The sequence below is a fragment of the Natator depressus genome, chromosome 7 (assembly GCF_965152275.1).
Source record: "Natator depressus isolate rNatDep1 chromosome 7, rNatDep2.hap1, whole genome shotgun sequence".
Classification (NCBI taxonomy): Eukaryota; Metazoa; Chordata; order Testudines; family Cheloniidae; genus Natator; species Natator depressus.
Genome location: NC_134240.1, coordinates 45,899,792 through 45,922,582, shown reverse-complemented (window position 1 = coordinate 45,922,582; position 22,791 = coordinate 45,899,792). Strand labels below are relative to the sequence as shown.

General features: G+C 50.1%; 1 protein-coding gene across 1 annotated transcript in view; it reads right to left on the bottom strand.

Moving 5' to 3' along the window:
• Window positions 1-3,105: 3,105 nt before the first annotated feature.
• TEX264 (testis expressed 264, ER-phagy receptor) overlaps window positions 3,106-22,791 on the bottom strand; it is a 129,820-nt gene continuing 110,134 nt past the window's right edge. The window contains exon 6 of the mRNA XM_074959853.1: window positions 3,106-4,588. Coding sequence (XP_074815954.1) covers window positions 4,272-4,588 — 317 coding nt within the window. The 3' untranslated portion in view covers window positions 3,106-4,271. The remainder of the gene's footprint in view (window positions 4,589-22,791) is intronic.

Sequence of the window (22,791 nt, the reverse complement as noted above, 5' to 3'; positions counted from 1 at the left end):
GAGCAAAATTACTTTTTTCTTTAAAAAACAATATAACAGTGCTGCAGAGAGGGGATAATATTTCCATATGTCAGCAAAATCTGGGGGGAAGGACAGTGCATTTTCTATTGACACTCCTGCTGCTCCTTCCTCTGCACACGTACATGCCCCCACAGACCCAGAGAAACAGGTACACATCCCTGCATCCAAGCACACACACATGCACCTATACACACAGACATGCACATACGCCTGCATCCAGGCATCCAGACATGCATGTGTACACCCAGACATGCACACATGCCTGCATACAGGGACCCAGATATACACGTGTACACCCATACATGCACATACACCTGCATACAGGCACTCAGATATACATGTGTACACTCACACATGCACACATGCCTGCATACTGGCACCCAGACATGCACGTGTACACTCAGACATGCACACATACATGCATACAGGAAAAGACAGGTACACACAGATACAAACACACAGCCTTTGGAAACGGCGGATGCTTCATGAGTAAAATCTTCCCTCAGAGCTGGCACCACTGAGGATCTGCTCTTTGATGCCCCAACTGATGCCCAGGGGATGCCACTGCATGCCAAGCAGCAGCAGCTGGTGATGTTCAAGTAAATCCAGGGGCACCATCAGCCACTGCTATGTCACAAGGAACCAACTGAGCACAGCCAGCTGCAGTGAGATCCAGGTGGTCCCATACACCCTAGGACCTGCCACCAATAGCTGGGGCATTGGGCATGGTGATGCCACTTAGGAAAACCCTAACCCCCAACCCAAGGGGTTAATCCCCAGCCAACTGTCTATATTCAGAGGACGTGTCTGCTCCAGCTTCTAGATGCTATGACCTTTGTGGGAGGGGGCAGGCAAAGCGACCTCCCAAAGCAAGGTGCTGCCCACTGCCTGTGTTGAGCACTAGCTCTCATACACACCTCCAGCACTGGGATAGATTTACAGTGGTGCCAAGAGCAGCAACAGCACAGAGGAATCAAGATGCAAAGGGGAGGGCTGGGCGAGGGAGCAGAGCTGCTAGGCAGACCCGCCAGGGCAACGGGGATGGCTCTGATAATTGCATCCCCACTGATTTCCCCCCAGGCTGAGTCGATGCTGAGGAACAAGGCAAGCCTGATGCTCTGCTGAGTGCTGAACTCCATTCACGCAGTATGGATCCAGGTCCATTAACAAATGCGGAGCGAGACATTGATCCAAGACCCCCGCAAGCAGGACGTGAGCAAAAGGAGCAGCAGCACTGTGGGGAAGATCAACCCTTTCAAACCCCCTCCTCTCTCCCTCCCTGTTCTCAGTGCCTTCACTAAGTCACAGCCATAGAGCTCTGAAAACTCACAGCTCTTCTCTCACGGATCCCAGACTCCAAGCCGTCTCCACTGTATCTCCGTGGGCTTCAGGAGGGCTTCCATCCCTTACACCAGGGATGGATCTGGGCCAGAGCTTCATTTTAGATCCTTGAGGCAGATGTGTTAGACCCACCCCAATCTACAGGTTATGTCACCAGCAACAGATGGGCATCATGGAGTCTCCACTCCACCATGAGGACTCTAAGATTTAGGGTTTTGCAGCTAGCACAAGGGCAGAACGAATAGTACAACTCACAGTTGTTAAACACGGTTTCTGCTACAACACAACATCAAGGAAAAGCTAATGAGACCAAAGTAGAGCAATAACAGCATCCAGGAATCTCCAGCACCCAGACACCAGCTCCCCTCAACTACAGCACCTAAGAATCTGCAATACTGGGATATCCCTGCACCCCCTGGGCTGCACCGAATACTTCCCGTCTGTGCCACCAGGCTAAGGCATCTGAGAACCACCAGCACTTAGCCCCAGCTGCACTGACTCTCCTGGCTTCCTGCCCCCAGAACCCTGCCCTTGCACTAGCTCCGATACAGATCCAGCACTGGCATGCTGCCCCCTGAGATTGAAGTAGGTCCAGGTGCCAGAACAGCCGCTCCCAGTTTTGCCAATTAAGGAGGGGACAGCACCTGAGTGCTATAAAGAACGAGGGAGAATCTGAGGGGAGGAGACCTGGTGACAGAAAGACCTGGGAGTGAGGAGACAGGAAGAGGTCTTTGGGGAAAGCCACAGAGAAGCTCCCTGCAGGCTGCCCCTGGAAAGAGTGAAAAATTAGCAGGGAGCCTGTGGAGGGGCTGAGGAGCCAGAGCACCATGGCCAGAGAAGAAAAGAGAGGGCTGAAGATTGAGACCAGTAGCTTGAGATGCCTGCTGTAAGCCAGGCCAGGCTGAGAATGCAGCATGGTGAGGAATACTTGAGCCATACTCAAGAGCCGGGGACTAGCAAGGCATGACAGAGCCGTACCGGAGCGCCAGAGCATGGTGAGGGAGCCGTACTGGAGAGCCAGGGCATGGCAAGAGAGGAGGGAGCTGTATCAGAGAGCCCCGCGGGGCATGGCGAGGGAGAAAAGAGCCGTACCGGAGAGCTGGGACATGGCGAAGGAGCCGTACTGGAGAGCCGGGGCATGGCGAGGGAGGAAGGAGCCGTACCGGAGAGCCAGCGCATGGCGAGGGAGGAAGGAGCCGTACCGGAGAGCTGGGGCATGGTGAGGGAGGAAGGAGCTGTACTGGAGAGCTGGGGAAAGGAAAGGAACACCAGGGCCCTGTTTGATATACTGTCTGAACTATGGTGTTGGGACTGGTTTTGTTAGGGTTTCTGCACACAGGGCTTTCTTTTTTAATCAATTAACCCCACCACAGCCATTAGTCCTCAGAAGACTGTTTGGATATTTCTGGGGATTCTGAAGGAGGGAAACTGAGTCACACTGTGCCTTGACTTGCTGCAGGAGGGCGTCTCATGTGGGAGGCACCTTGTGACAGACGCCATTGCATGACTTCTGCTCTACCACATCCAGCCACCCTTCCTGCACAGACGCTTCTATAACACAGCACAACACCCAGGAATCTGTAACCTAACCCAGGAAAGGACTTTATTCCCCAAATCTATCACAAAGAATAACACGGACCAGCTCCCTGCCCACCCCAATCCCCTCCACAAAGGAATATGTCCATTGAAAATACTCAAGGAGGCTGCAATAGATGATGCAAGAGTGTCTTTAGATATGTCAAGCCTGGGACATGGTCTGGCTGGAAACAGGGCGGGAAAGGAGATGGTGGGAACAGGCAGAGCAGGCAGCTGGCTGGATCAGACTTCATCTTTGGAGACGAGGATTTGAGTGACAAGTTGAGAGGTTTTATTCTAAGTGACTTTTAAGGGGACTGGAGTCAGACCGGCAACCCTAGACCCTGAAGTTCTCTACCATGGCACAGGGGCAGCAATGCTGGCTTCCCTTTGCTGCCTCTGCCAATATGCCTTTCCCCGACCTGGAAGGAGCATTTTGGGCCCTCAGGGAGTTTGGTGTCCATGGCCTTCACTCCTGGCCTCTCTGTTCAAACTGCTATGCAGGAGGCCGAGTTCCAGCAATGATGGTGATTTCAGTGATGGGGACATCTGCTCCCCAAGGTCTGGATGGCGTGGCCCCCACTGCATTTCACACAGCCCAGGCAAGCCGCTAAGAAACTTCAAACTCGGATCAGCTGGGAGCACCACTTTTGTTTCAAAAATCACTTGGAAACAGCGCAAGTGCCAAGCATGTGGCTTGCTCAGCTCTCCAAGGACAGGGGTAACAGACGAGCCCATGTGTTAAAGGACAGAATCACAAAACCCTCCCCTTGAGCCCTCACACCTCAGAGGAAAAGCATTTGCTTTATTACAGATCCCAAAAGCTTAACATCTGTTTCAGGAGGACGATTTTACATTGTATATTTCCACTTCCCATGGAATAAAACCACTGTCGGTTCTTTGGTGCCAGTCAATGTGTCTCTATACAGTGGAGAACCAGGCTGCCTTGAGGAGATGGAGGGATGGAGCAGGGAGACAGGCAGAGGGAGAACATGTGTTACACACACACACATCCACAGCTCATGCAGAGAGCTCACCACGCATTTATACACACGCAGCCTAGAAGAACATTTTACTGCTCATCAAACAGACTGCACCCCCAGCTCTCTGCTACAGCACACAAGTGGGTGGAAGGCTCCTGGGGAACAGCTCCTAGCTACGTTCCCCCTTAGTGTAGCTGTCCTTCTTTATAACAATCGGAACATCTGTCTTCAGAGGAGAAGGGAGCGGGGCTCAATGGGAATCGGTGACTGAAATCTCTTGGCTAGAGAGAAAGAAAACAGGACAGATCAGTTCCTCCCAACTAAAGGGGAGGAAGCTGGAAGGACTCTGGTTTATTCTTCACCCTTCTCTTTCTCCAGAGCAGTGGGCTCCTTAGCCCACTTGGCCTTTGTGGTCTCCGGCTCTTCGGCATAGCTCAGGTCAGAAGGCTGCCCTGCCGACCCATCGCCGTTGCCTTCCAGATCCAGCTCCTCGAAGGAGGAGCCGCTGGCCCCTGACTCGCTGTAGCTGTGCTCGCTGCGATTGTCCGCCTCATCCCGCCCGCGGCCAGCTGTGAAGGGGGACAGGATGGAGGTGGCCACTGAAGTCTCTCTGCTGTCGGTCGTGGCCTCCAGGCTGATGGAGCTCGTCTCGCTCAGGGTGTCAGCCCCTTTTGAAGAGAAGAGGAGCAGGTTAACATGGAGGGGAAGGAGAGAGCAAGGCAGAGCTGGTAGAGTGCAGGGCTGAGCACAGCAGCGAAGAGAAGGCTGTTGCTACATCTCTATCTTTGAAGACCTCATTCACCTTGTTGCTCCATTGCCCATCCCCCCACTGAAGAAACTTCCCAGACAGAGATCCCCATCAGTAAGAGATCTGCCAATCAGATTAACCCCAGAAAAACTATGCGACTCCTCTAGTCTTTCCCCCAGGGAGGGGCAGGGCAAAGGAATCATGCGAAAGGAATCAATAACTGTCTCAGCTGCAGAAAACACCAGAGAGTGTACATTGCTATATTATCACCCCACTCGGCTCCATCCCAAACTCCTGGGGACTGGGTGGTAGGTTATGACTGGTATGTGGCTTCCAGAGGCCATCTCCATTGTATTCTGGTGTTTCTATTGTACTCATTCCAGACTGGACCATTAGGAGAACAAACTAGAGATAAAAGGTTCTAACCCACCTGAACTGTCCCCTGTGAAGTCCTTCGGCCCATCAACACTCACTATAAAGCACCAAAATATAGAGTGTGCATGGTAGTAACCAGCTACAAAGTCCAGTGCTGATGTATGAGCTCACATTCCCAGAGTAGCATTAATTTGCACACAGTGAACATGCTGGACAAGGTACATTTAACCCTTAGAGCTTCAGGAAGAGACCAGTGACCTGTGATAACTTGTTCTAGTCTTTCTCCTTCACTACGTCCTGCTCCAGCCCAAGCTCCATCCCTCCTCCTTCCCTGTTCCAAATGATATCCCCATTCAACATCCTAGCCTCTCCTATGCCCCCTCCTCCCTACCAGCATCAAGAGAGCCCTTCTGCCTCCTTCCCAGGCAAGCAGAGCCTTCTGCTCTTTAGACTCCTTCTTACACAGGCCAGCCTCGGAGCTGGATACTGCTGCCCTGGCTCTAGGCTAGCATGCCCCTGATGTGAGCTCCCTGCCCCATGCAGGTTCCTCAGTGGGATTGAGGCGAGGAAAAGCAGGGCTGGCTAGCATGGACGGGAGGCATCACAGTGTAGGACATGCTCCACCTTAGCGAGTTGAGCAGGCCCCTCCCTTTTCTCAGCCACAGACTCCTCCCCCTCCTTGGCACAGGACCCCTAACACCTCACCTCTCAGGAAACTGGCCACACTGCAGATGCAAAACACCTCAGGACTATCCCATAAGGGTTAACAATCGAATTGGGAAGCCCCAAAACCACGCCAGTGCAGAGCCATGAGTAGGCATTCCTAGGAGAACCTGAACTTTGGCTTTTCTTTGAACCACTCTGTGTTTACATCAGCCATCACAATGTTGCATTAACATAGTTGTTTGCATTTCATTTCCCTGGATTTTTTTAAGCCAAAAAGGAAATGACAACATTGCTGTGGCATTATGGGCGTGCTTTCTAGAGCTCCATTCTCTGCACCCTTAGATGAGATGCACATGACCCACAACTGGGGAGAAGCAACAGTTATGCTTTTCCACATGGTAAGCAACAGCCCTGTCTGCAGAGACAGGGCTAGCCCTCCCTGTGTCCCCATGGATGCTGCAGTGCAGAGTGAAATGACTGCACCGCAGAGGAACACACCTAAATGCCAGCTGAGACACTGTATGCTGCCGGGGCATGAATGCAAATGTGGAACTTCTCAGAACTTCATCCTCTTCAAAATGAGTGAAAGTCACTCTCATTGGATGGCTGGGTGACAGAACAGTGTGAAGAGTGATCTGGATCTCAGGCCTTGTCTACTTGGGGAAACTGACCAGTGTAGCTACTGCAGAATAAGCTAGTCTGGAACAGCTGCCTGTCTGAACACACTAGTCCAGAATAAAAGTGATTTCATAGTTACTCCAGAAGAGCTAAAGCTGGTCAATTTCCCCATATGGACAAGGCCTCAGCCTAGTCCGGAGTAGGCAGGTGCCCACATCACCAAAACCATGGCATTGATTGTTGCTCTTGTAGGAATATCTAAGAGGAGTTAGAACAGCCTCAACACTTCCAACCCTGCAGCATGGACTCTCCCAGGTCCACCCATGACCCAGGCTTTGTAAAATGTCTGCTCCCAAGGACTCATCAAAGGAAAGCATATTTCTATCACCCTCTACTGCCCGGAATGTGTCAGCACAGCTCCCTTCTACTTTCTCACTTCCCTCCCCTAACTGAGGTGATGCAACTGCTTCTTAGATGTCTGTATACTAATGCGAGAAGTAGGGGGAATAAGCAGGAAGAACTCGAAATGCTAGTAAATAACACAGCTATAACATAGTTGGCATCACAGAGACTTGGTGGGATAATATGCATGACTGGAATATTGGTATAGAAGGATACAGCTTGCTCAGGAAGGACAGGCAGGGGGAAAAGGGAGGAGGTGTTGCCTTATATAGTAAAAATGTACACACTTGGACTGAGGTTGAGATAGAAATAAGAGACAGACTTGTTGAAAGTCTCTGGGTAAGGATAAAAGGGGTAAAAGCAAGGGTGATGTCATGGTACGGGTCTACTACAGACCACCAAACCAGGAAGAAGAGGTGGATGAGGCTTTTTTTAAACTACTAACAAAATCACCCAAATCACAAGCCTTGGTGGTGATGGGCAACTTCAACTACCCAGACATCTGTTGGGAAAATAACACAGCAGGGCACAGATTATCCAACAAGTTCTTAGAATGCATTGGAGACAATTTTTTATTTCAGAAGCTGAAGGAAACTACTAGGGGGGAGGCAGTTCTAGATTTGATTTTGACAAATAGGGAGAAACTGGTTGAGAATTTGAAAGGGGAAGGCAACTTGGGCGAAAGTGATCATGAAATGGTAGAGTTCATGATTCTAAGGAATGGTAGGAGAAAGAACATCACAATAAAGACAATGGATTTCAAGAAGGCAGACGTTAGCAAACTCAGAGAGTTGGTAGGTAAAATCCCATGGGAAGCAAGTCTAAAGGGAAAAACAATTGAAGACAGTTGGCAGTTTTTCAAAGAGACATTATTAAGGGCGCAAGATGAAACTATCCCACTGCGTAGGAAAGATAGGAAGTATGACAAGAGACCACCCTGGATTGGCTTAACCAGGAGATCTTCAATGATCTAACACTCAAAAAAGAGCTCTACAAAAAGTGGAAACTCTGTCAAATTACAAAGGATGAATATAAACAAATAACACAAGTATGTAGGGACAAAATTAGAAAAGCCAAGGCACAAAATGAGATCAAACTAGCTAGGGACATAAAAGGAAACAAGAAAACATTCAACAAATACATTAGAAGCAAGAGGAAGACCAAGGATAGAGTAGGCCCATTACTCAATGAGGGGGAAAGACAATAACAGAAAATGTGGAAAAGGCAGAGGTGCTTAATGACTTCTTTGTTTCGGTTTTTACCAAGAAGGTTGGTGGCAATTGGATGTCTAACACAGTGAATGCCAGTGAAAATGAGGCAGGATCATTGTCTAAAATAGGGAAAGAACAAGTCAAATATTACTTAGACAAGTTAGAGATCTTCAAGTCACCAGGGCCTGATGAAATGCATCCCAGAATACTCAAGGAGCTGACTGAGGAGATATCTGAGCCATTAGCAATTATCTTTGAAATGTCATGGAAGACGGGAGACATTCCGGAAGACTGGAAAAGGGCAAATATAGTGCCCATCTATAAAAAGGGAAGTAAGGACAACCTGGGGAATTACAGACCAGTCAGCTTAACTTCTATACCCAGAAAGATAATGGAGCAAATAATTAAGCAATCAATTTGCAAACACCTAGAAGATAATAAGGTGATAAATAATAATTAGCATGGATTCGTCACGAACAAATCGTGTCAAACCAACCTGATAGCTTTCTTTGACAGGGTAACAAGCCTTGTAGATTGGGCGGGGAGTGGTAGATGTGGTATATCTTGACTTTAATAAGGTTTTTGATACTGTCTCTCATGACCTCCTCATAAACAAATTAGGGAAATACAACCTAGATGGAGCTACTATAAGATAGGTGCATAACTTGTTGGAAAATTCTTCCCAGAGAGTAGTTATCAGTGGTTCACAGTCATGCTGGAAGGGCATAATGAGTGGGGTCCCACAGGGATCGGTTCTGTGTCCAGTTCAATATCTCCATCAGTGATTTAGATAATGGTATAGAGAGTACACTTATAAAGTTTGCGGACGATACCAAGCTTGGAGGGGTTGCAAGTGCTTTGGAGGATAGGATTAAAATTCAAAATGATCTGGACAAACTGGAGAAATGGTCTGAAGTAAATAGGATGAAATTCAATAAGGATAAATACAAAGTACTCCACTTAAGAAGGAACAATCAATTGCACACATACAAAATGGGAAACGACTGCCTAGGAAGGAGTACTGCATAAAGGGATCTGGGGGTCATAGTGGACCACAAGCTAAATATGAGTCAAGAGTGTAACGCTGTTGCAAAAATAGCAAACATCATTCTGGGATGTATTAGCAGGAGTATTGTAAGCAAGACACGAGAAGTAATTCTTCCGCTCTACTCCGCACTGATTAGGCCTCAACTGGAGTATTGTGTCCCGTTCTGGGCACCACATTTCAGGAAATATGTGGAGAAATTGGAGAAAGTCCAGAGAAGAGCAACAAAAATTATTAAAAGTCTAGAAAACATGACCTCTGAGGGAAGATTGAAAAAATTGGGTTTGTTTAGTCTGGAGAAGAGAAGACTGAGAGGGGACATGATAGCAGTTTTCAAGTACATAAAAGTTTGTTACAAGGAGGAGGGAGAAAAACTGTTCTTCTTAACCTCTGAGGATAGGACAAGAAGCAATGGGCTTAAATTGCAGCAAGGGTATTTTAGGTTGAACATTAGGAAAAACTTCCTAACTGTCAGAGTGGTTAAACACCGGAATAAATTGCCTATGGAGGTTGTGGAATTTCCATCATTGGGGATTTTTAAGAGCAGGTTTCAAACACCTGTCAGGGATGGTCTAGAGAATACTTAGTCCTGCCTTGAGTGCAGGGGACTGGACTAGATGACCTCTCAAGGTCCCTTCCAGTTCTATGATTCTTCAGCTGACTGGTCAGAGGACTAGTGTTTGAAGCAGCAGATCACAACCAATCAAAAGCACCATAGTTGGCACTGCTATCTAAGGCACTCTGCAAGCTTTAGTTAAACCTCGCAATATCCCGGGGGGTGAGGTGGGGTGTGTGGAGGCACCAAGGGGGGAAATGACTTGCCCAGGACCCTAGAGTAAGTCAGTGGCAGAGCTAGGAGTGGAGTCCAGGCTACCTGGCACCCACTGCTCTGTTCCGCCACAAGACCTTGCTTCTCCCACAAGCTCTGTTCTTGATGCCCCATCTGTGTGACCAGCTGACAAGCCTGGTGCGTGCAAGGTCACTAACTGATGCAGCTGGGCACTGCACAGAGTGTGGAAATATACCCATCACTATGCACTGAGCACGGGGTGAGGCCGGCCAGTCCTCAGGACACAGTGTATTGGCCTGAGTGTGTGTGCCCCACTGCCCTTGACTGGAGGGAATTTGCCTGGCTAAGCTACTGATGCTGCTCCTTGGGCTCTGTTCCCAGAGGTGGGAAGCCCTGTGCTTGGCTCCTCACGTTACATAGGTCGTCTGTGGATCTTGACTGATTTTCTAGGGGAGGCCAGCTGTGCAGCTGGTGTTCAGGGTTGGTTTGAAAGACCGGCACAGGAGGTCACCTCTTCCTTCTCGAAACACAGCTTGAACACCTTAGTGAAATGAACAGTGATCTCACTGAAATCCCTAGCATTCATCCATGCAGCTGCTGCTAGATCTGTCATGGGCTGCCCACACAGCCCTGCCAACGCCCCTCAATCTCACTGCAGCCTCTCCCACCCCAGCTATTCAACCCTGGGGCCCCCCAAGCCAGAAATCTTGGCAGCGCAGACTTAGGCTCCTGTGAGGTGGCAGTAATTCTGAGTTACTGGGCTTGGCAGCTCCCTTCTCCCTCTCCAGCTTGCACAAAGAGACGCTGCTGTAGGAACAGAAAGCTCCCACCTGCCCTGGAGCCGTGAGCACTTTCAAAGGCTCCGTTCATTCCTGGGATGCATATCCGCATTAGGTCCGGCTCCCCGCACTTCCACTAAAGCAGGCTCCCTCCTCTCCCCCGTGCAGGGGACAGCGCCATTTGTATTTCGGTAACCCAGTGTGCCTAATGCTTTCCCCGTCTCTGGGCAGTCCGAAGAGGACAATAACGGTTTCATGGTACTGCTGCCCTCTCCTTTCGCTCCAGTTCTCTAAGTGCAGGCCCTTTCAGCCATGGCGCCGCCCTTGGAGAAGAATCCTGCACGTGCACATCCATGGGGCACTGTGATGCCTGCCCCAGATGGCGTCCTGCCCCCATATCAGGATGCTATGCCTTGCCATACAGAAGGGGCAAAAAGGGAAGGTATAAAGGAATAGATCAGGTGTGTGGGGGGGCACTGCATGACTTCTAGTATTCCAGGGCACATCCGTTAGTGCAGACAGACGTGGGGAGAGTTTTGGGGGGCAGCCGGGGGCATACTCATACTACAGTCTACATACTCATCCGGGCCTTGATGCCCATTGCTGACAGCAATAATTATATACAACAAAACTATGTTCAAAATCTATTATTAAGGTGATAAAGTCAAGCGCTTAAGAGCTGGGAAATAGGAAAGTGTCAGAGTGCCCTCCTTGTGTTGACTTTATGATAGTCTTTAATCACAGGATTACACACACTTTTCCTGCAGGACCTCACCTCCTTTGTTGCAGGTGTTGGAAGGTGTGCAGTGAATGAGGCAAGGGACGGTATCTCAAACTGGGTACCTAACCATCGAGGCACCCCAAATTAGGGGGCATGTCTACAAATTCTAGCCTCAGTCTCTGTGCCTCATTTTCCCAGCTATAAAGGTATGGGGGGGGATGATAATCATACTTTTCTATCACACACATGAGTCGGGAAAATAAATTCATTAATGTTTGCGAGGCCCTCAGATATTAGAGTGCTGAGCTCCAGAGAGAAGCCCATGAGAAATGAATAATCACAGATTGTATGTGGATGGTGTGTAAGAAGGAAGATAAAGGGCCACTCATTGCATGAGGAGGGTAAAAAGAAACTGGGATCCTGTGGAAAAAATAGAATGTGATCAAGTAAGTAAAGACTGTAGTATATGCACAAGGGGCAGAGTTAAGGGTACATGGGCAACCTTAGTTCTGGCAATTCCCTATTTTTGAGTGCTTGATTTTGTAACCTTAACATTCTTTTAACACAATTTTGTTGAATGCTATTTTTTACACACACACCCCCATACACCCATTCCAGAATGTACCAATATGTATATTAGTTTGAGGGGATCTCAGGGCAGAAGCTCAGCATATATAGAGTAAATGTGAAAGTTATAAAAGCAAAGATTGGGTAAAATTGACAACTCTGCCATGTGTCTGGGTCAAGTGGGCTGCTCTCTGCTGGTCTGCTCCTATCAGCATCCACAGCCAGACATAGTCCCACATCCTCTTCTCCCCCTCCAACTCTGCAGCCATGAACCTGCTCAGCCCATCCTGCTGCAGTCACCTAAGAACCCCCAGCCATTTCCCCAGCTAATACTTCCCCCATGACGCCAAGCTAGAAGCATGAGGGCTCTGGCACCAGGAGCAGGAAGAGACATGGATCCTTAAAGAGTCTCCCCAGCCTGGGCCGCTTTCTCTACATTGAGCAGGCACTGTCGATGCAGGATCAATTAAACGAATGGACTCAGAGATCATGGCTTGGTCTGGGGCCACCTGAGGGGCTCGGAGAAATTCAGCCCCTCTCACAGGCCCAATGAGTCTGGACAATGCTTCCCTTTTGTTTCCTTCCTTCAGCTCCACTCACGCCAAGTTCCCCTGGCAGCAGGGAGGCGGGAGACCATGCAACCCCCACTCTATGCTGCTCCTTTGGTCAATTGAGGGGGATGATGTCCTGGGTCACTGGCAAATGGCTAGGTATGTCATGCCACCTGAACTGCCAGAGAGCTGGGGGCTGTGCACAGGATACGCCACCACCAAGGGCTCATTACACCCTCCTCTTTTGACTAAGCATAAAGTTTCCTATTCCCCGTTACTCCTCCCAGTGGGGCTCACGGGACAGCTCTGGCCCCTTCCCAGCACAGATTGCCACTGTTTGCTGGATTCCCGAGCACCCAGCTTGGAGCAAGGCTGGGAATCCAAACAAGGAGGCTGCCCATGAGCCCTCAGCAATTATCAAAATCTTGGTCCTGACTTTTAGCTTAAAACCCCAGAAAAATCTGCAGTAAAATCTCGGGGGTGAGCACACGCCTGCCTCTGAGGCCTGCGGGCATGGCTTGGCACAGGGCACAAAAGAGAAGAAGTGTAGCAGGCTCTAAGTAGAGTCCATATTAAAAAACAACAACAACCACCCTGTGCAATTGGCAGATTCAGTTTAGGGCAGGAATAACAGGGGGGCTGTACGTCAGGATAGAGTGGCACTGGCAGAGCTGTGCGGGGAGCCCAGAACCAGAGCAGCGGGCAGTCGAAGGGCAGGGCTGAGTGGCACTGGCAGAGCTGTGCGGGGAGCCCAGAACCAGAGCAGCGGGCAGTCGAAGGGCAGGGCTGAGGGGCAGGGGCCGAGCTGTGCGGGGAGCCCGGGACCGGAGCAGCAGGCAGGCGAAGGGCAGGGCCTAGGGCCACTGGCAGAGCTGTGTGGGGAGCCCAGGACTGGACCAGCGAGGCTGAGGGTGCAGAGTTCAGGTCAAGACTGCAGTGCATTGACACAGCTGTAGCGGGAAGCTTGCATAGAGCCTGTCTTTTCTTTGCCAGTCTCCAGGCAGAGCTAGTAGCGTCTCACAGCCACAAGCACAGCACCGACTCGTCTTAAAATGCTGTTTTGCTTTGCACGTCTGTCATGTGAAGCCAGCAATGTTCTTTCCAAATGAAATTCCACAGGTAATTGCTGCCCAAGGAGACTGGTGCCCGCTGGAAAACTACAGAGAGGCAAGGGGAGGGAGGGAGCTATTAGGACAGCAGAGTACTGAGCGCAGGAAATACATGTCCCCAATTCCTGGGAGAGAGCTGTGAGCACAAGCAGCAACGTATCTCCTTTCCTGGGGCAGGGGTGTCTGCCAAGCCCTGGAAGTACAAAAATACTTAGCAACAAACACACTCTAGGAGATGGGACCCTGAGAGATTCATGCTTGTAGGACTCTCAAGCAGGCACTTGGAGAGGGGCTGAGACCCAGCAGAACTCATTTCATATGGAAGCCCAGGGCAGTCAGCCAACTAGCCGCTCGGAGATGCGCTGAGAGGCAGTAAAATCCTCGACACAGAAGCGAGCAGTCTGCCAGGAGGAGAAGGGCTGAGACAATGTGGGCAGACGATTAATTTTGCCAATTAATTTTGCCAATTTCCACCAAGAAGAAAAAGTTACAACAAAAATCATCACCACAATCGAGCCCTTATGGGTCCCTTTGCCTCTGAATAGCATGCTGGCTCTAGTCCATTGCCATCAGGCCCCGAATGACACTTGAGAACTCTTAGCCTTCTCTGATTCTGAGCCGCATCCCCAGATTACTGTCTCCACAATCGCGCGGCCTCATCCCCAGATCGCCATCTCTACCATGTGTCCCCTTCCCCAGCCCTCCGTCTCCACCATCTGCATCTCCAGTCCCTCCCACCTCCATCTCCATGATCTGTGTCCCCATCTCCAGGTTGCCACCTCTGCATCCCAAATCCCAGTCCCTGGATCACTTTCTCAGTCGTTTGGACAACACCATTAAAAAGCTGAGAAAGACACAAGTATGTCAGGCTGAAAACAGACTTAGTGCTGTCACCAGGCTGGATGACAAAACCTGTCTGGAAAAAAATCAATCATTGTTAATTATGACATCAGTCTGAGTTGTGACAACAGCATCCAACAGGGGCCTATAGGGAAGGGGCAGACTGCTGTGTACTAGAGCAATCCCGTGTAGATTTCTCCATTTTAGAGTCTATCCCGCTTCTTCACTTTGAGGAACCTTCCTCCAAGGGACTCCTGAACCAACACTGACACTCCATCAACAACCACAAACCTAGAGCTCTTCCTCCAAGCTGGTCTTGTGACTAAGCCTAGGGGCTTTCCCAGCTCTGCCACAGCCTCAACATGTGACCTTGGAGAAGTCATTTTGTCAGCTGCAAAATGGGGATAATAATATACATAACCTAAGAGGGGGCATGAGACTTAATTCATTAATTTTTATAAAGTGCTTTGAGATCCTCAGATGGAAGGCACGAGAGCAGCGCTATGTGTGATCCTAAACTCTCCTTAGACTGTAATGCACAGATCCTCAAAGGTATTTAGGCTCCTAACTCCCTTGGAAATCAATGGAGGTTAGGCACCTAAATCCTTTTGAGGAGCTGCTGGAGCATGGACCATTGGCCCTGACTCTCCTCACGTTTACACCAGTTTTACTCCAATGTAAATCCACCAAGTTCAGTGAAGCTACTCCTGATTTACTTGGCAAGAGAGGAGAACCAGGCCCGTGTGTGTGTGTGTGTCAAGCGCCATGCACATTGATGGTGTTGTCAATAACATTACTGAGGATGGCAATGATCCCTGGCAGTTGTTAACATCCACTCCGGCTCCCTCTTCTCCAAGCAGAGCAAAGAACAGTCCAAGGCGCATGTGTAAACCTCGGTGCATAGCGACTCCAGCAAGGAGGAAGGAAACTAATGGAGATCTCTCTCCCTGTATGCACACTAACCCCCCGGGCTGGAAATGCCGCTGTCGTGATGATCTGATAGATATACAGCCTCTCCCAAGGCTCCCAGTGTTTTACAGGATTACAGTCTATATCCACCCAAGGATCACCGCACATCACCCACCTCCAGGCTGGGATGGAGCAGGTGCTTAGCAGCACCCAGCCACACCACACTGCAATTTAGGGAAAGGAAGGGAAGTAGCTCATCAAATTCAAGTAGCAGAGAGAGTTTAAGGAAGCAGAATGCAGTTACTCAAACTGCAAATGTGCAAGGGGCAAGACTGGAAATATTACTGATCACGACTTATCAGCACTTAGCACCAAAGCAGAGTGCCCCACATGCACTGGCTCAGGAGTGACTAAAAGGGCAGAGCGCCACCTACTGCATTGCCACCACTGCTGCCTGCAGCAGCCTCACTTTCCTTGAGGATCTCCCACCAGCCCCTGCCATGAGCCGGGAGAACCTGCAGTATCTGAAGAGATCGCAGCCCAAGGTGGCCTGGCTGCAGGTGTGGATTTAAAAATAATAATCGAGGGGGGGGGGGGGAGGGGGGAAGAGAACTGGCAGATGGTTCAAAGAAGGGATGAAAATCAGCTGAAATTGATTTTTCTTTTTTCCAGCTGAAAGACAGGGGCTGAGCAGCTGCGGAAGAGGGTGGCGTAATCGAATATTTTTCCAAAAACTCCACTAAACTGTCATACGCTCTTGCAGTTTTCCCTTTCCCATGTCTGCTGATTACCAAGGGAATCACATGGCAGCTTCTGATCAGCCTCCTCCCCATTCATGCAGTGAGGGAAGTGGTGCAGATGGGACTGAGTGCCAGGCCCAGGAGAAGGTTTCCTGACCCAGTTCCGTGCTCAGTCCTGTTCCCGCTAATCAAGAGATTCCTGCTTTGAACAAGGAACTGGCATCACGACTACAGAGCGCTGAGGAGACCTGTGGGACTGGGGTCTCTCTCTTTGCTAACGTGTTCTTGCTGCAGATCTCCTTCCTTTAGTCCATGCTCCCTCCCCATTCAGTGGCCAGCCTGCCAAAGGCATCGTGCCTCTGTCTTCTGGGAGGGGTACGACTGACCTACTGACCTGTGTCGGGTCACTGATATAGCAGAGAGGACCTACGCTTCCCCTATTCTCAGGCCCTGTCTGCTTCGCTCGCCATCCTCCCTCCCCCACAACACACCCACAATCTCCTCCCGTGAGCCAGACGGCGCTGAAGTTGCGAGATTATTTCCTGACGAACAACATGTTTTTTAACTGAGCGGAAATGTAGTTTCTGTGTCGAGATGACTTGATCTTGTAGGAAAAGCATTACACCTGTCTGGGTTTTCCCCCTTGAATGAATGAATGTTTATCAGGCACTTCTCATTCTGGGATCTCTCAGCACTTTGCAGCTTCTGTCTGGCTCAGTGCACATTCACCTGCTGAAATGGAAACACCTCTGAGGTGTTCTACCCCTCTCTTCTGCTTTGGGGAAGGGGGAGGAGGGGAGAGGGGAAGAAGAGTGAGGGCTTCTTTTCCCAGAATTATGCCTGGGATGGGAGATCCAGGCTGAGACCTAGCAGAACTCATTTCACACCAGGTGTTCTGGGCAGCTAAATGCCTAATAGAAAAGAGACTGAGGTCACCACAAACTCATTTCATGCAGAGTTAAAACAAGGATTGATCTAATAGCCCGGGTGTTAAGATGTCCCCATTGCCTCCGTGTGAATTTGTTGCTGGCAGGAATCTTTCTACAGGTCTGAGCACAGAACTGGTTCAAGAAGCTTTCTCCTGGGCCTGGAGCTCATTGTGCAGCCAGGATCAATGAAGGTCACAGCATCTCAGCACCTTGACTTAAAGAGGTCCTTGATGAGGAAACACCACAAATGCCCTAGTCCTGGAATGATCAAACTAGACGGATTGCTCTACTGCAGCGGTTATCACACGCTGGGCCATGTAGCACTGGTGGTAGCAGGCTGCAGGTAGACAGTAGGCAGGTTGGTTTGAAGTACAGGGTCGTGCCCAGAATCCATTCTCACTGCACTGATTACCATGACCAAGGTAGCATGCCAAGGACTTCTAAGTTTTAGGTGAGAGAAATGAGGTCTCTCAGTCTGAGAGCTGCTGCTCTACAGGGTCCTGTGTGGCCGAGCGTCCTGATTCTGGTCTCAGTGAACTTGGGAACCACTTTGTCTGCAGGGCTCCTGATACTGGACTGGCTGGTCAGATTCTTCACCGGCCGTGTGGCCTTCTTCAATTCCAAGAAAGGGAAGAACAATGAAAGGAAAAAGCAAGAAAAAACGTCCTAGTTCTCTGAGGTCAGCAGTGCTGTGTTTCACAGAGTGCTGTAGACTAGCGGAGGGTCAGACCTGCACCCACCGCTCTCTGCACTGAATACCCTGTCACTGCACACCAGGTGCAGGCTCCCTGGAATCACGGATGACAAGTTCCCAAGGGAGAATCTCTCAGAGTCCTCCCTGGGGACCAGCTGGGGCAGCGGGATGAGAGGATGAGCCTGGGCTGGCACATGCAGAATTAACACAGCTCTCCTCTGAAAGGCTCACATCCCAATGTCCGCCTGTTCCCTTTGGCTTTGTGGCTGATTATGAATTTTCATGCTCTCTGTGTGAATGGGCAGGACTTGGAAAGGCCGATTTGGTTACTTTAATAGTATCTGCAAAATGAGCGTGTCCCCACAGGCTTGAGATAGAGAGGGACTGTGCCAGTTTCTCAGCCCAGCAGTCTCCAAATGCACTTCTCTCCTGCCCTCCCAGTCCTGGGCCCCTGCACAGCACTGCCAATGCCCCTCATTCCTGCTCACCCAGTGCTGGGCCTGGCCTTATCAGATAGAGCCAACCACTCAAACTGCTTTATAGGCTTGGGATTTCCACGAATTTCCACTCTGGATTAGCCTGGGGTGCCTGGCTCATTTCACTTGTTAATTTATCCAGATGTCAACCGGGGGGGGCTCTCCCCTGTTGTATGAAATCCATTGCATAACCAAGAGGAGCGTTTACTTTGCTCAGGGAGCGGTTGTGTAAGCAGCCACCATGAACTAAAGGAAGAAAAGAGGAGAGAGAAAGTGCCAGCCTCAGAAGGGAAAAGCATTAATAAAGTTTACCCAAGGTTTCAGGCTCCAATGTGCTGCTCCACCGTTCCGTAACCCCCAGCAGCCGCATCTCTCTGTTCCATACCGAGGGCGACAGGAAATAGCTTCACGTCCCCTATAGCCAGGCATTTACTTTTCCAGCTCTCTATCGCTTCCAATCATGTTTGAACAGACTCAGCCAGCCACTCCGGCAGACTCCTCCCCTTCTGTGGAGGGCTCTACATGTGCCGCCTGCTGCCCCGAGTGAAGAGAGACAGCGACAGAAAAGCCCAAGGGTGGGCAGGGGATGGGCCATTGGGTTGCTGTGGGATCCCCGCAACAGTGGGGCAGTTGCTGTGAACCTGGGCAGGTGACCCCTGGAGGAATCACTCCAGTGGATTTACAGCAGGAGGGTCGGCTAGAACGTAGCTATCACGGAACTAGTGGATGGGGGTTGGTTGAGGCAGGATGACCAGTCTCTTTGGAAGTCCAGGCTTCTTCTGGGAGTGGCAGAATCTTCCCTCATTTCACTGGTACCAAGATTTTAGTGCTCAGCACATCTTCTGCCCAGGGTATTCAATCCCCAGACACCTTCGAATCTGTAACAAACACCCAATCAACTCAGGTACCACCCATGGTACCACCATCTCCTGCTTGAGTCAGACAGCCTCAATCAACAATTCCTCCTAGCCCTGCAAGGACTTTGCTGCAGCCTAACATTCTCTCTACTGCCCTCCTGACTCTCTCTGCCCTCTTTGCTATGCCCCACATACCCGCCCCCCGGCTAGTGCAAGGACACCTCCTCTGCAACTCCAGGCTTGCATCAGCTCTTTGCTTCCTCAACTTTCCATCTCATTTGTGAAGCGTTATTTGCCTCCTACATCACTGCCTGTTAATCTCTCTCCTTCTGTCACTATTGCATTTAACTCCAGAAAGCATACAGAGTTTGCATGAGAGAGGCTGGACCAAATAAAGCCGAGTAGTGTTGTGGTACTGGCACTCGACCCGTGGCAGTTGCTGATCAGCAAGCACTCCAGCCTGGACCTCAGCAGAACACAAGCTCCAAAAGAGACAGGCGGAGGAGGTGGTGAGAAGCACAGAGTAAGGGGATCTTGATGCCCTCGGCTGCTCACTGTAAAGAGCTGATAGTTCCGTACCAGGTCTTCTGGCCAGGCCCCTGGCACAAAAGCCCCTTTCCTACTCCCAAGGTTCCCTCAAGTGCATGCAGTTCCTCTTGGGGAGCCAAGCTTGTCAGCTAACCTCAGAACATCCCAAATGGGAGAGTGGCAATTTTCCTGCCTCCATCTCACCTCCACAAATGATGCCATCAGGTCTCTCAGCTCCTGTCCCCACTAAGTGCAGAAAGGGGCTAACCGGAGAGTGCACCCGCCCAGAGGTACTGACCAGCATTTCATCACCTGGGGCAGGGCTGGAAAACTTCCCCTCATGCCTCAGCCTGAGGCCTAAGCTCACTAGTCAGCATGAAACATTCTAGTGACACTACCGGCCTACAAACACGAAGGCCATCCGCCCACCCCAAACCACACCCCCTGACAATGAAAGGAATAAATAGTTGAGCAGTGTTTATTGTGGATATAACTGGATATAACTGTGATGTTAATCAGCTTTCTAAGAGTCTCAGGTTGGGCACCAATAATGCAGCCACCCACAAACTGTAGCCACTTACCCAAATCTTGGTTAAAATTTTTTTTTAAATGAAAGCTTAAGCTCTGCAGAAGGTGACACCACTCTCCAGGGACCGCTTCCTACTCACTCAGCTGGGGAAGTGTTTGAAGCCCTGACCTGGGTCATCATACTTGGGTCTGACACTGACATCCATGGGAGATGTTTGCTTCCCATGGAAAGTAGCGTATCTATCCCCTAGGTCCCACTAGAGGCTCCCTGAAAAGTGTGTCAGGTACTGTACCACCTTTGAACAACCAACAGACGCTCTCTGACAGCTCCTATAAAATTGCTATATGGAATCCACTCTTAAGAATACTCTAGCCAGCCATTATACTGGGGATACACACACGGATACATCTGCCTATATCTGCAGATGCTGGGATGCACACAGACTGACTTATAGTTACTCTGTATGTGTGTGTGTGTGTGTGTGGTCAGAGTCAAGGAGGAGAGCTGGACACACCCCAGGGTGTTGCTGTCTGAATGTGTCTTGCACAAGATCTCTTCAACCTCGTCTTGTCTAACGTACCTGCCTCCTGACGTGATAGGGTGAATCCCCGTGTGTCTCACTCTTCGGCGCTTTCCCCAGCTCCAGCTGTGACGCAGTCACTGAAGCAGCTACAGGCAGGGTGCGAAAGTTTTATCTGCAAAATGTGGCGGTTTTGGATGTGGAGATGCAACCAAGTGAAAACCAGACACGCTGTTATTTATTCTGCTTCTCCAAAGACAACTGAAACCAGAGATGTGGCATCACACCAACAGGCCACAGTGGTGCCCAGCTGTGCCACTACAGCGGACACACAAACCAAGAACTTGGCACCAAAAGAAGATTTTCTTATTTAAAAAGAGAGAGAGTTTCAGACCAGCTTGGTGTAAACTTAGTGATGGATCTCTTCTGACTACGAAGGGATCTCCAGGCTGTGGTCACTGGGAACCTCGGAGACCCAAGGAGACATGGGTAATTATTATAACAAGTTTATACTACAGTAATATTAGAAGTGGGTCTGAGCCGCAAAGCTTGGATCTGGATCACCACATTTCAGAGATGCCTGGGTTTGATCTGCCCAATGATAAAGATAAGGATCAGCCACGATGTTAGAACCTGGATCTGAACCCTCCAAAGTTAATTTCCAATTTATAGAATTGGATGCCCAAGCTCTTTACAACCCAACGTAGAGGTAATGCTTTGCACAGCCCTAAGCTGCAGTCAGCTCTGGGGTGCAATATGGCAATCACTCTGCACCAGCTACACTCTCCAGCATTTGTTGGCAGAGGAAGTGAAGGATAAGTTCTCTTTTGAAATTATCGAGTGAGTGAGGGTGTTTGGGATGCCAGAGTAATTATTTAATTGCAATTTGGCTAGGACAAAAAAATCAACACTCTTACTCTTGCCAAAAGTGGCATGGATATTTTAATGGGTCTCCAAGTTTTACGTGTCCTCCAAAAGACGACACTCCCCCATCTGCCTGTATCCATCTGTCATCTCTTGTCTTACGCTCAGACTGTAAGCTCCTTGGAACAGGGGCCATCTTTTTGTTCTGTGTTGACACAGTGCCTAGCACAATGGGCTCCTGGTCTGTGTCTAGTAATCCTAGCCACTTCGGTAACACAAACAAACAACGATGCTTCCAGGAGCACGGCACCCCTACCACCACACTGGACGCTAGCTCAGTACAGATCCTGAGGGAAGCATGCTTCCTACCGGGTCACCCTCACTACACCCTGCAGCACCCAAGCTGCAGTTGGTGCTCAGCCATCCAAGTACTGACCAAATCTGTCACATCTCACAGATATAATGGTATCTAAGAATACCCTTAGGAACTGCAGCACATCCCGTGTGTGTGTCCTGCATAGGTACAACAGGGAATCTGCAATGTTTTTAACTCCTGGGCTATCACTGGTTCACCTCCACTAGTGCTAGCAACGGAGGGCATAAACCAGTGTAGAATGGACAAGACAGAGCACAGGTGTTCTTACCAATGTGGGATCATGGTGATGAAATTCCCACACCCTGTTTACACTAGTGCGTCACTACAGCTACCACCACTGGTGCAACGATTGGAAAGTGCTGGAGGAGATGAGGGCTAAGATGCCAGCAGAGAGGATGCCCTATTACTGTGCTCTGCCAGTGCAGCCAATGCTGCAGGTTCCTTTCCCCTGCCTAGGATGTTTGACTATAAGGGGGGTTCTTTCCTGGGATGGAGGATCTCCCCTAAGTAAGCTGTGCTGTGCGGGAGATTTGCACAGCACTGAGTGAAGCAGGTTTGACAGAGAAGCATTTTCCTGAACCTCCCTGGCTGATGTGGGGCTGAGACAGCTCTCAGCAGAAGGAAAACACTGTACGGCTTCTAAAGGGTATGACAAAGCTCTGTCCTTGTCTCCATGGGTCCCGCGTTTCCTGGCTAGCCTCAGAGGCTCACTGTGACCCTCCACGTAACCCTTCTCTCTCTAGAGACAAGGGTCACAGTCTACTGAGTCATTTTAATCATAAGCCAGTGAGGGAGGTGAGGAGAAGCTATCCTCCCTTGCACAGTCTCTGTTGTCTCCCAGTCTCAGTGATTAATCGCGCGGCAGTGGGGGGGGGGGGGGAAGGGGCGGGGGGAGGAGATGGGAGGAGCCCAGGCCCACCCTCTACTCCGGGCTCCAGCCCAGGGACCCTAATAGTATCAGCTATGGTAGCTGACCTTTTAGAAACATGACACGTACAATTCCCTGGGCTACTTCCCCACAGCAGCC